General features: G+C 43.9%; 1 protein-coding gene across 3 annotated transcripts in view; it reads left to right on the top strand.

Moving 5' to 3' along the window:
* nrp1a (neuropilin 1a) overlaps positions 1-12,826 on the top strand; it is a 67,458-nt gene that overhangs the window by 31,199 nt on the left and 23,433 nt on the right. For all 3 annotated transcript variants that reach the window (XM_023950444.2, XM_023950445.2, XM_078938270.1), the window contains 2 exons: positions 3,361-3,516; positions 6,230-6,396. In XM_023950444.2, coding sequence (XP_023806212.1) covers positions 3,361-3,516; positions 6,230-6,396 — 323 coding nt within the window. The remainder of the gene's footprint in view (positions 1-3,360; positions 3,517-6,229; positions 6,397-12,826) is intronic.

Raw genomic sequence — 12,826 nt, 5'->3', positions numbered from 1 at the left:
CAGCTGAAATTGTAGTCACAACTGCCCTTATGGGTGGATACGGGTTGTCCGCGGGTGAAAAATAGGTAAATGGTGCGACTGAAAGATTGTGGTGAAGATTTAAACATGTAAGGGTAGGTAACGGTGAAGGAGGTGTGAAGCTTGGCACGTCATATGGACTTTTTTCCAACCCTCCGAATGCTGCACGTCGCGCAAGGAGCCTGTTGGTGCTTTTCACGTGATAAGTACCTGACTGTTAGAGTTTAGAACATAAGCCAATCAGAGTGTAATTTGTCTGGGCATTCTACGGGCATTTACATATTAGCTACACATGGTCCGTAAGGAGCCAGTATAACACACAGCTTACAAACGACTAGATTGGGGTGGAGGTCATAAGTCTGTGTAAGTTCCAAATACATGATGCACTTACCACATGACAATCAGTAATATGTGCCATTTTCATGACGTCCCTTCTGCGTTCATTACAGAAATAATGAAATGCATTGATTAAAAAAACAAATAAACAAAAACAAAGTCACGCTTAAGTCACATTAGATTCATTAAAAAAAGTCATTTTTGAGTAGAGCTTGATTTAATGCTTGGTAAGGAGTTGGAAGAAGCAAATTTGGAGGAAAAAAAACTTCACATTGTAAACCAAGATCTTGCAGCTGTCATGAAAGCAATGTCCAGTCGTTGCTCAACGCCAAACACTTCCTCATCACAGCAGTCCCCACCCTTCCTTGTTTTAATTATGTTCTGCATTGTGTCCTGCTGTTTGTTAGGAGTTCATTCATTCGGGAGTTCAAGGTCTTATCTGTGATGAGATATTTATGTTTTTGTGTGACATTCCCCATCGTGCAGGAAAGTGACTCGAACAGGAATTTCCTCTGTTGGGTTCTCTGTGTTTCCCACCAAAAAGGGGTGTGTGGGGGAGGCGGGGAGGGGGAGGCGTCCACTTTTGCCCAATTTAGCTGAAACAGTTTGAACCATCTAGTTGCAGGGTTGCTCCAGCCTGCGGCACTCACATCGACTTGCACCACATAATCAAATACCGCCTTAAATCGGCATTCTCAGATCCATTCATCTTAAAAACCAGCAGGTGACGGACGGAATGAGAAAAGGGGGTAGCCCTGTTCAAAGCCTGGCTTCCACAGCCCGGGATTAGGCTTTGAACTCAGACGCGCGATATTGCATCTTCTAGGTTTTTTTTTTTCTTCTTCTCCCTGGCTCCTCCGACGTAGGGTGCAGACAAGATGAAAGCCATCAGAGACCGAAAATTGAATATTATCCAACCTGCTCCTCATCAGTATTCAGCGGGTTTTGGCGGTGCAGGTGATGGGGTTGAAGTGTTAATCGTTGCCCCTCTTGGAGGTTCTTTTTCTTAAAGACCCACTCCGAGAAAAATATGTTTTTTGCTGTTTTCAACATGATCTTGTGGTGTCTCCCTGATGATGGGGGGACATATATAAAGAAAATATATCTTAAAATTGCATTTCTGAGACTCGTATTTTCACACCATAAGGTGCAACTAAAAGCCTTCATAAAAAAAAGCCTTGACATATACTTGGAACAAGTTCGGGAGTTAGTCTGGTCACATTAATGTTTGTTTTAGCTTTGTCAGCTTTTATTTTGTACATATTGCAAACAAGCTTGGGAGTTACAGGTATTGTGAATTCACTAACGTTTCTAATGGGGCACGCGTGTCACAAAGAAGTTCTAGAGTTAGTGGGAATGCACTTAAGAATTTCGGACTGATTGACGGACTTATCTCTGTCTCTTTGTTCTCGCTTGATGAGGTTTGTAGTTAGGTGCGCCATGTGTAAACCATAAGTTTGAAAAAAAATCTTTCATTGACAGTGCCGCTTATAATCTGCTGCCCCCTAAGGTCTTAAGGATAGTATTTATGACTTATGAAATACATTGGGTGAGCCACAAGCTACTGTCTCCAAGCTCTCAGCAACAGGGAGGGGAAGTGGGGGCAGGGTTGCTCCAAACCAACACCCACAATTCAGAGGTGAATTTCTAATAAACTCCTGCCACTCTGCAGAAATTGTGTCCTAGAAAACAACACAGATTTTCTGATTTTGGCTAAAAACGGCATCAAAAGACAACTAAAAATAGATCAAAAGCTGATTAGATGGAATCTTTAAGGTCCAGATCGGTAAAGATGGTAACTTTTTATTGATGGTCCCTAAAAATGTACTTGTTTCCATGAGTGAGTACTTTGTTTTGAAAATTGATGGAGATTCTCAAAGATTCTTCAAAATAGGAGCAATTCTAGCACTGAAATCAGAGCACTTCCTTTGCCTTTTCCTCTTAACTTCTGAGTTAAACAGAAAAATGTTAAGAGAGAAGTGAAAGGTCAGAAAATAATTTCCCTTTTGTCCAGCAGTGTGTCTTTCCAGGGCAGAGAGTGGACATTCACGCTTCATGTGGCATCACACCTTCCGGCCCTGACGCATGTGACAGACAGTGCTTTATAAAAATAAGCCCAGAGAAAGAAATAGTGTGTTGGCTTTTGCCAGGCGTTTCCCGTTGCGCCTCTCCGTTCGATAATGCATTAGCGCAGACGGAGTGTGTTGAAGTGGGAGATGTCTGGGCCAGCAGCAGGGGGAGTCACACCTCCCCAGGCCGCCACCCTTTTACAGCACACCTCAGTGGGTATAGGAGCAGTTTGAAGAAAGAACCTCCGCTCCTTGCTTCATCTTCCCTGAGGAACTGGAGGCAGGCAGGACGCAGAGTTCATAGCGAGGTTCTTTAAAATTTCATCGAGCTGGGGAGTCATGCAGATAATCCACCAGATATTGCTCCCCCCGTTCAGCTTTGGTCTTTCTGGGTTTTAAGGCACACAGTATTCTCAGGGACATACAACACCTGCTTTATAAAGATTAATCTGAGCCATCACGCCGCCGCCTCATAACCCCCCACGGCCTGGCCTTTGCCTTTCATGTCTCAGCCGGGCTGCAAGTGGCATGTTCTGGATGACAGGAGGCCGCGGGGAGGCTGATCACAGCATTACTAATCACAGATAAGCTGCAGGTCCCTGCACACTGACAGGAGCGCACACTCATAAATGTGCATGGATCACGGCACACATCAAAGAGCACGGGGCAAGGTCATTGCTCTTCCTCACCTTCATCCCTACATCTTTTCTCTTTAGCATCCGTCCATCCTTGTTTTCTTCCGTTTTTATTTACCTGTCTTTTCAGTCAGAGAGACCTCCGCCCCACTTTTTGAGCCTCCTCATAGTGTCGGTCACACACCACATTTAACACCACCTCTACAGGGAAGTGGGGTTAATGGTTAAACCCTTTTCTGCTTTTCTGGGTTGGCTGTGAATAACCAACGTTTCCCCCCTATTGCCCTCTGTTCTCTCCGCAGTGGGGCCTTACATCGGCAGGTACTGCGGGCAGAACACCCCGGGCCGGATCATCTCCTACACGGGCATCTTGGCCCTGACAATCAACACCGACAGCGCCATCGCCAAGGAAGGCTTCTCCGCCAACTTCACCGTCATCGAGAGGACTGTTCCGGAGGGTGAGCCTTGCAAAGAAAACAGAAGGACGCCGCAGCCTGAGCTGAAAATAAATAAAAAAACCTGTAAAAAACAGGAGAAAAATCAAAGTCGAGGTGTTTGTTCAGTTAAGAAAACTGTGAGAAAACCCGCCAGCAGTGAAGTTACCACCAGAGGAGTATTTATGCACGTAAGAAGAAGCAGATGTTGTCCCGTTTCTGCAGATTCCCACTTGTTAAACACAGTTTAAGAGTTATTAAATAAACGCCTTATGCCTCTTTGTTTGGACAATGTGCTACAAAACCGGGAGTTTACAACATTTACCTTTACACTAGCACCCCAGACGGCCTCCGAAAGCCTGGACACACACTAACAACACCCCCCACCACCACCTAAGGGCATTTACATGCAGCATCGCTGTCACGGGGCTCGACCCCGCCGACCCCATTTTGCAAAATGCTCCATCTAAACATTTCATTAAGGAAGAGGAGCGCTGGTAGGAGTCATAAATCTGTCCAGCAGCGAGACCACCCCATGCACAAAGACATGCGCTCACAGAGAGTCTTTGAATGGCAGCCGGGGCGATTCAACAAGTCTACTTATCAGACCCTGAAAAAAAAAAGGGTTTAATCTCGCCCGCAGGCGCTGCGAGTGCTCACATGCGCACATGCAGAGAGTAAAGCGGGCCTGTCTTGGAGTAATGATGTCAGTTTTCTGAGCTGCATGAGCGCTTTTAATCACATATCTGAGATAAGATTACACAAATCAACTTTTAAGAGCCGCAGTGAAACGACTGACTTACGATCACTAAATACCTCGACTTTAAAGCCAGTCGCTCGGTCTGCACCATAAACTCTGATGTTTCCACCGCAGATAAGTCTCTGAAGGAATCTCTTTTCCTTCATTTTAGGCTTGAACCTCTTAATTTTCTTTATCCAAAATTTACATTGAACTCTTTTGCCGTTAGAAGCAAATTTGACTGGTCAACCCTTTATGACCGGAGCTTCAGCTTCAGTGTTGACATTCTTTGTCTGTTTACACAATCAACATAATTCCGGTCGATTTTAAAGCAGAAAAAGCAGCTTTGCGCTGAAATACAACACTTTACAGAAGTGAGAGGCTTAAGCAAGAAACGTAAATCAGCTGGTTCTGATGCGGAGAAAACTGGCTTTGTGCCGTTAAGGAACCCTTTACATTAGTATAGATATGCTAAACTTTATGTTAGTAATGTTATGCAACACTCTACACTAGTTTTGCAGCACTTTACATTAGGAAAAGTGCAAAGTAGATATAAAAAGCTGAAATCAGCTGATTCACGTTGATTGCAGTTTAGGAGTTGCGGTATGTTAAAGAGCTTATTTTTATTTAGTTGTCGCTGTCTTTTATCTTTTTATAGATAAAAGTAAACAGAAAAACTACACAGACTTATTCTTAAAAACGTTAATCAGTTGTAAAAAATGTAAAGCTGAAAATGATTGACCTGCAATGAAAACATGCAACACAGATTTACCAAAGACAAATCTGTTGAGTTTAGCCCAGAACCTATTTGCACTCATTTGTTAGTAGAAAAAGTGTTTTTAATTACACTTGAATATCCTCTGGGAGTCCCATCCCATATCTCCTCCAGGAGGGAAGGCGTGGAATCTGATGAAGGCGATAAGATGCTGAAAAGAGGGTTTTGTTTGATAGTTCCAACAAGTTTCTCTTGGCCTGAATCTCTTTGTTTACCCTCTATCTTCTCAGCTATCAACTGTGCTCGGTAACCCACATGATCAGATAGACCGCGCAGCCAACAGATGCCTCTTTGTGCTTCTTGCAGCTTGAGTTTGGGTGTAACATGTTTGAGAGAATGTTTCCCCCTTTGCGCAGATCCAGAGCCGCGTGCAGCAAAGCATGCATATGCAGCTACAGTGTAAAATCAGTTGACCAGGAGTGAGCTCCCCCTGCAGCAGATGGTTAGACCACCTGTGTTAGCTTTCAGGCAGCAGCCACACAGTCCTGCAAGCATGTATTCCTTTATGACCTCTTCAAAGTAAAGACAAGGATGACCAAACAATAGCAGGATATATGTTAGTACGGTGGTGTGAAGTTTGTTAAACTTTTGCATGTCATTCCAACCGTTGCTCCTCAACGGGGTCAGTCCGTCTGACCCACTGGGGTTTTAGAGGCTGACCTCAAAGTGACCTAGCAGAGTCTTCAGGCCATGGAGCCAAGAACAGTGGCCCCCATGTCAACACAAACAAGGGAAGTCACCTCCTGGCACCAAAGCTTTGGGCCATTGAGTGTGAAATATGGCATCCAGATCCAGATAATAAACACACACACACACAAAAATAAGTTACTGTTTGCAAAAAAGATAAACTGCCCTGAGGGAGGTGAGGTAAACAGATTCAGTCAGTGGAAAAAAAATAACCGGAGAGAAGTCGCTCTAAAGTCTAATACCGGCGTAAACCGCACTGAATGTTTTATGAAGACATTTTTACGTCTTAATGTGGAACGCTTCCATCCAGCTTCCATTAAAACTACAGAGGAAAGGATTTAGAGGCCCGGCCGATGCCCCGTTCCTTCCCCGAACAGCGGAGCTGAGTGCCTGACATGAGGTGGCCCCCTCCCTGGAGACAAGCTCCAGCACTACGGGGATGCTGACTCCTCTCCGTTTGCTCACACGTCAGCTGAACATCCTCCACTCTGCCCCTTTCATGCTTGTCTTCTCTCTGACTCCCTTTGCCCTTTCAGACTTCGACTGCAGCGATCCTCTGGGAATGGAATCGGGTGAGATCACGTCAGACCAAATCATGGCCTCTTCCCAGTACAACCCCAGCTGGTCCCCGGAGCGCTCCAGGCTCAACTACTATGAAAATGCGTGGACGCCGGCAGACGACACAAATAAAGAGTGGATTCAGGTAACGCTGCCTCAAACATGCCGTTCTTTTGACACGCCACGGAAAACTGTTTCCTGGAGGCAGCCGCAAAGTCATCGTCTTTCTGATGAGTCACTGTCTGGGACTACATCTGTGCAAAAGATCCACCACCGAATTAGTGTTTTTCCGCTCCTTCTCAGAAAATATCTCCCCACACAACCACAGACATCCACCATAACACACGTTTCTGTGCACATAGTGTGTGCAAAGGAAGCAGACTGTTCATGATGCTGCAGATTTCAGGCTACAGCTGCAACATTTGACTGTACAGTAAGCAGTGAAGAATGAGAACAAGAAAGTTTTTAAAGTTAGCCAGATTCTTGTTGGCTCAGGGCTATTTTTTTTTTTTTAAGAAGCTTGAGAAATCAGGTGATACAGAAAACCCTGAGAGGAAGTGAAAGTAGAAGTGAGTTCATAAAAAAATAAAAGAGAAGTCCGAACATAACTTTAAATACAAAAGGCTTGGTGTGTTTTCTGTAGAACTTTACATTATTTTAGAAATCTCTAAAAAGTAAGATTCTGCTAAAGTCAAAGTTTTGAGGTTAAAGACAGAATTCTGAGACTTAATCTAGAAAACTAAAGTTCTTAAAAGGGTTTTGTGTCAAACTCCTAGATCCTAAACCACAGTACTGATGCATTACCCTACTGCAGTACCCAGTACCTTTATCCTAATCCGAACCATTAAAAATAAATATTTAATTAATGCTTTTCTGTGTAAATGAATTTTGATCATAGATTTTAATTTTATTTTATACTCCACCCTCATAAAAAACCAGAACAAATTAAACTTTTTTTTGGTCACTTTTGATGTCATTTCAGGGCATTTTCCCACTGGACTCAGCAGTCCACTTCATTTGGGCAGATGTGAAAGCTTATTGAAACTCCAATATAGTCTAAAAAACAAACATATTTTTCCATCTTAAAATAAGCATTGCTATTCACTTGCAAGTGAACCCTGTTGCATATAGTTGAAAAAGTCAGCAAACTATTAAAGAGCAGAAATAAAGAGATTAGGGGATGAAAGAAATGTGGTTGCTGGTTAGGATAACAGGAAGCAGAACAGGAAGCCCCCTACTGATTGGTGAGAGTCGTTACCATGGAAGTGTTGACTCAGAACGACTTGGACCCAGTAACTACTTCCTGACGATGTCTGTCTCCAACATATCACAAGAAAATGGCCTCCCTATTGACTTCATTGAAGTCAGCAGAAAGTCATTTTCTATGGGTGACATCACATTCACTTGGTCCAGTTCTCTTATACAGTGAATATCTGCTGCACATCAGTAGAGTGAATCATTCAGTTGATGGAACAGGTTTTGTTAGTAAACATCAATATATGATAGTCAGAAAACTGCCAGGATGAACCTGTTCTATTTGTGCATTTTTTACTTCTTTGTCAGAACCAAAGAGTTTGACTTGCTTTGACTTGAAAAGGTGTTCAAATCTTTGGGTTATCCTCGCCTGGTTAAACCAAGTCTAGATTTGGCTGTGAAAGCCATCTTAGATTCAAACTTTCCTCTTAAAATTGGAACGCGAGTCTTAGAAAGTGTTTTTGGAGTTTGCATTCAGTGATGTGGGCAGAGCCTGAGGTAAAAAAAAATTAAAAAAAAGAACAAACTTTTTGGAGTGCAGATGTTCTGCACTGTTTGGGCACATCTTCTCCTTCAAAGATTAAAAAGCATTCGCCCACCGTCCCGTCGAAGCTGGCGCTTTGCAAAAAAAAACGCCCTCCCCTGCTGTCACTATCTGCCTGTCCTCCTGCGTCTCCCTCTGCGTCTGTCTTCCTGTCCTGCCTGATAACGTCCCATTGGTCGATAGCGGAGGTGGCTTTCGGCGATGCTTAGGCTTAGCACAGGCATCCAGCCCAGCTTCACACACACACAATCACACACACACAAATACTGTCATATTTTTCTCTGTCAGCTTATCTGTACAAAGCGATCATTACCCACCAAGGGAACTTTATGGGGGAAGATTAAGGATTTAGTTCTTTCTTGGCTTGGCAGTGATAAGACACATATACTAAGTCCACTCATATCACCAACCCCCCAGTGACACACAGCACTACCTAGATGCATTTTGCAGTATGTTTGATTTATTGACCCAGAGCTTTAAAGCCTCGTGAATACCCCGGTTGTCTTTCTGTTCCTGCTCCCTTTTCCTGCACTTTTTGCTTCATCACTGAAAACCTAGCCGCGTCGTATTCCTCAAGGGATGGATAACACAGCTGACCCAAAGCCAAATATTTGCTAAGGGAAAGTCATAAACAAGCTTTTCCTTTATTATAGCAATGAAAATGTTGTCTTGGAGGTACTTTTTTTTTTAGGTCATAGTAATTTAATCAGGGTGCAACCGAGTGTGCAGGTTTATGCTCCCATGCTCGAGTGCGTGTCAGTGTGTTTGGGGTTCTGGGTGAGTGACAGAGTCCATATTGTCCTGCAGAGGAAAGCAGCATGTGTTTGAGTGGAGCAAAGAAGAAACATGGCTTCCCCTCGCCACATCCTCCTGCAGATGAACCGTCTGACGTTTCCAACGTTTGCCTCTCCCAAGGAAGCGATGGCAGCGATTCGCCGCCTCTCCCTGTTATGATATTAATCGCATTGAGGATTTGTCTTGGCACCGAAAGCTGGCGCTAGCGCTGATTTCCAAGTCGATGAAAACACAGACTCGCTCCTCATTTCAAAAGGCAGCAGAAGAGTCCTGTAATTTATGTTTTCTAAGAAATGCGAGGCACTTGTGCCGAGCAGCCTGAGCTCCAATTATCACAAGTGCTATTAAAAGAGCAGAATCTCTCATTCCTGTTTCATTAAGTCAGTCCGCTGTGTTGCAACAAGCTCAGGCACCCTCGCGGCGTGTACAAATCATCTCTGCGCACAGTCTGATGCATAGTAATCAATTCATTATTTATTTCATGATCATTCCCCGACTGCAGACGATTTTATTATTCATGACAGGCGGCCTTTGATTCCTGGGCTCCTTCCTTCACTCTGCTTTTCTTTTCTGAGCAAGATCTAGATTTTTCATTTATTTTCCCGCTGTGGAGAGGCTCTTGGCTGGCTAATTAGATTGGTGGGGTTTGCTATTGAATGCTGGGTTAGCCAGGTCATTAATCAAGTCTTTGGGTGTGCAGAGATGGACAGATGTCCTTTGTGGAGGTTCTGTGCTGGAAAACAAAAGAAGCAAGAGTCCTCACTTCCTGTTCAGCAAAAGTGTAGCTGTGTGTTAAGTCAGAGAAAAGCTGGTGAAATAAATGAGACAAGACCGTTCTAAACCAGTCAGTGACCGGTCGTTCTTTATGGACTCACATAGCTTTGACAAGGGGGAGAAAACCTGCGTCTGTGCAACACATTTTCTCCAAGGGGAAGGTATGGCATGTTTACAGACTGCCTTAATGGTTCCTCTGGGACATTTGGGAATGACTAAGACATTATGGGAAATGACTTTGTAGGATTTGTCGGCTCAAGTGCCTGACGGCCACCAAAGGTCTATGGCATCCGAATGGTCCAATAAAAGACTGACTCCAAGACTCTGTCAAGGAGCTGCTATTGATCGCGCCGCATCAATAATTTAGACTGTCTTGGAGAGACTGTCAATACCTGAAAGCCTCCATATTGAGCATGTCATAACAGGAATTCAAAACATATCTTATCCTGTTTATATCTGCAATTTTGCTTCAGGAGCTCCTCCATTGCTTTCAGTCGTCTCGCGTTATTTACCAGTAGTTCATCAGCGTCTCTGATTGCCTGCATTGTTTAATCACAAGCAGAGATAAGCCTGGCACCTCTCTGTTCATCTGATGCGAGATAGCCTTTAATCTCTTGACAAAAACTAAGAGGCATAAAAGTGTTTGTTGGCACAAAATGGTTACTTATCGCCGTCCCGCATGATTCATCTCAAGGTAGAGGGAAGCATTGACGGTAGAACAATAGCTTTAACATGGCAGTTGGGAACCCTAGAGGGGGGTCGGGGGTGGCATGTCTTGTGTTGACCATGCTTCCTGTGATCCGTAAAGCAAACAACCGGCTGATCAGAAGAATGACTTTTGATTGCACGCTTCCTTGATGAACACTTGATGGGGACATGCTAAACCACCCTGCATCCTGTTTTGCTTTCTCCTCTGAATGCACTTCAGTTTACGATGTACACCCCCTTTTTGCCGTCGCAACTCTTCTGACTTCCGTCCACATTCCAGGGTACTTCCACCCTGCCGAGCGCTGAGAGATCAGAGTGTGGACTTGATAATCAACCACAACTTCTCCGTATTAAGTGCAGCATTACTGGGATTCAGCTGCTAGTGAAGTCATCACTGTGTCTTACGGATGGAAACAGCGGATGCCATCTGTGTCCCTTGTCTGGGGAATCAATGAAGGGGATAGAGACTCCCAGGCGTGCCAAGAAGTGGGACTGCAAATCAAAGTCTGAAGGATGGCATGATGTAATGAATTGAAACAGTTAGGCGTAAGTATACAGGGACGAAAGGGGCAATTGGCTCTGATCAATTTGAACGTCAGCAATGCAGAGAGGAAAAACGCCTAAAGATACGGACATAGTGTGAGACACTTTTGAGAATGCGTAACGTGTCCGTGTAGCACGTGGTGTTCACACTGGACAAGAAGGGAGGAGCTTCATCCGGGTTTTTTCCACTGTTTACTAGCACATGTCTGCCACCTACAGTTGGAAAAGGTTCTGGTGAATCTTGCTCCAGGCTTTTTCTTTTACAGCTCTGTTCCAAAATATCAAGGACTTGATGTCATATAATCCTGGCTGGACATAAAAAACACAATTACTGTATTTTCCTGGAGTATAAATCGCACTTTTGAGAGAAAAGAAACAAATTCTTGCTAATGCTGCTTTCACAACTAACGTAATTTACGTGTCAAATTTGTGTCCACCAATTCTGTTTCAAGGTGCATCAAATTCGCATCCGCTGCCTCTTTTGGCCCGCATCAGATGCTCAATGCTTTTCCAAAAATGTAATCATTAACTTGACGCTCCTGTCATGTGTGGATAGGAGCTACTGCCAAGTTTTTCGCTTAAGCGCTACTTGGAAGCATTGACTGCATGTGGATGTCATTGAGAGATCTGATTTATTTATTAAGAATATCTCCAAAAGCATCAGTAAACACACCTCCATGACTGGGATCATAAGATCATTCAGTCTTTTTTTTGGGGGCAATTTTTTACCTTCTACTGCAGGAGCTGCGTCTGAATGATGGCGATTTTAGCTGTTCTTCCGTGTCTCCCAGTTTGATGACCTGCTGTCCCGCATTAGTTTAAGGAAGGAACAAGTATATATGTTGTCTTGATGCAAAGAGGAAAAAAAATATAAAGTTCAGGAGGAGAACGATCAGTTTGATGTTTCAAAAAATCAGTCACTTCTGATTATAAGTAACACCCCTGGTCCAACTATGAAAAACAAGTGATTCATACTCTGAACAGACAGTGGTTATTTCTCGTTCATGATCAATTTTGAAACGGTTGGCACTTCCGGGGATTAAAAGGGAGGCCACCTATACATCACTACCAAATCGGAGTCCTTGATTGGTCAAAGTTTTTCCTGGTATAACTTTTAACGCTTGCTCAATCTGTACGTAGAGCCCAAAAACGGTCGTAGAAACTTGCATAGCCACGCATAAGAAGCCCAAGATGCATTTTTACATAGACTCTTAACTGGTCAAGAGCGCTGTGACCGTAGCTTTAAAGCCATTCCTGATCATTCATCACTGAACGGTCATGTGCAGCAGTGCACACTGGGAACAAGCAGCTTCCAGACATACTATAGCCTCTGGCCGCCCTATTTTCTATCCTTGTCCCTGCCTCTTGCTTTTGTAATCATTACTCAGCATGTGACTCGTGCGTCTGTGGGAAGACTTGGGAATGATTCAGGAGTCTGAGGACATTTCACAAGCAAAGACCGGCTTTGATTTGATCGCGCTGCAGCATGAGTAACACGTCGTTCATTGGCAATATAACAGATGATTGGTGCACAGGAAGACATGCATAATTTAAGGCCACCGACGAGGTGTCAGGGAGCTAAAAATAAACTGTAATTCTGTCAGGTGAATGATGTGATAGATGGGAGAGGTCGGGAGTGGAGCTCACAGGTCCTGCCGTGATGCAATTTTCATGAAACAAGGATTAATTACACTCTCAGGTAAAGGGAGTTATTCCTGCAGGCTTCCTCCACCACCCACTGTGGGTGAAATTGGTGGGCAGATTGCTAAAAGCTGCTTTATAAGTGCTGCCTTTGGAGATACAAACATAGTCAGAAAATGTCAGCTTTCACTCATTACCACTTACAGGTAATTATAATCAGATTTTAGGTGGTGATAATGTTCTGACTTTTGGCCATATCATGCTCACAGTCACACAAAGTGGTTGCGTCTCCTGAAGCGAGCCTCTTTCTACCAGC

The sequence above is a fragment of the Oryzias latipes genome, chromosome 20, assembly GCF_053564925.1.
Source record: "Oryzias latipes strain Hd-rR chromosome 20, Olatipes_Hd-rR_3.1".
Taxonomy (NCBI): Eukaryota; Metazoa; Chordata; class Actinopteri; order Beloniformes; family Adrianichthyidae; genus Oryzias; species Oryzias latipes.
Note: the sequence above shows the minus strand (reverse complement) of the source record. Positions and strands in the feature narration are given on the sequence as shown.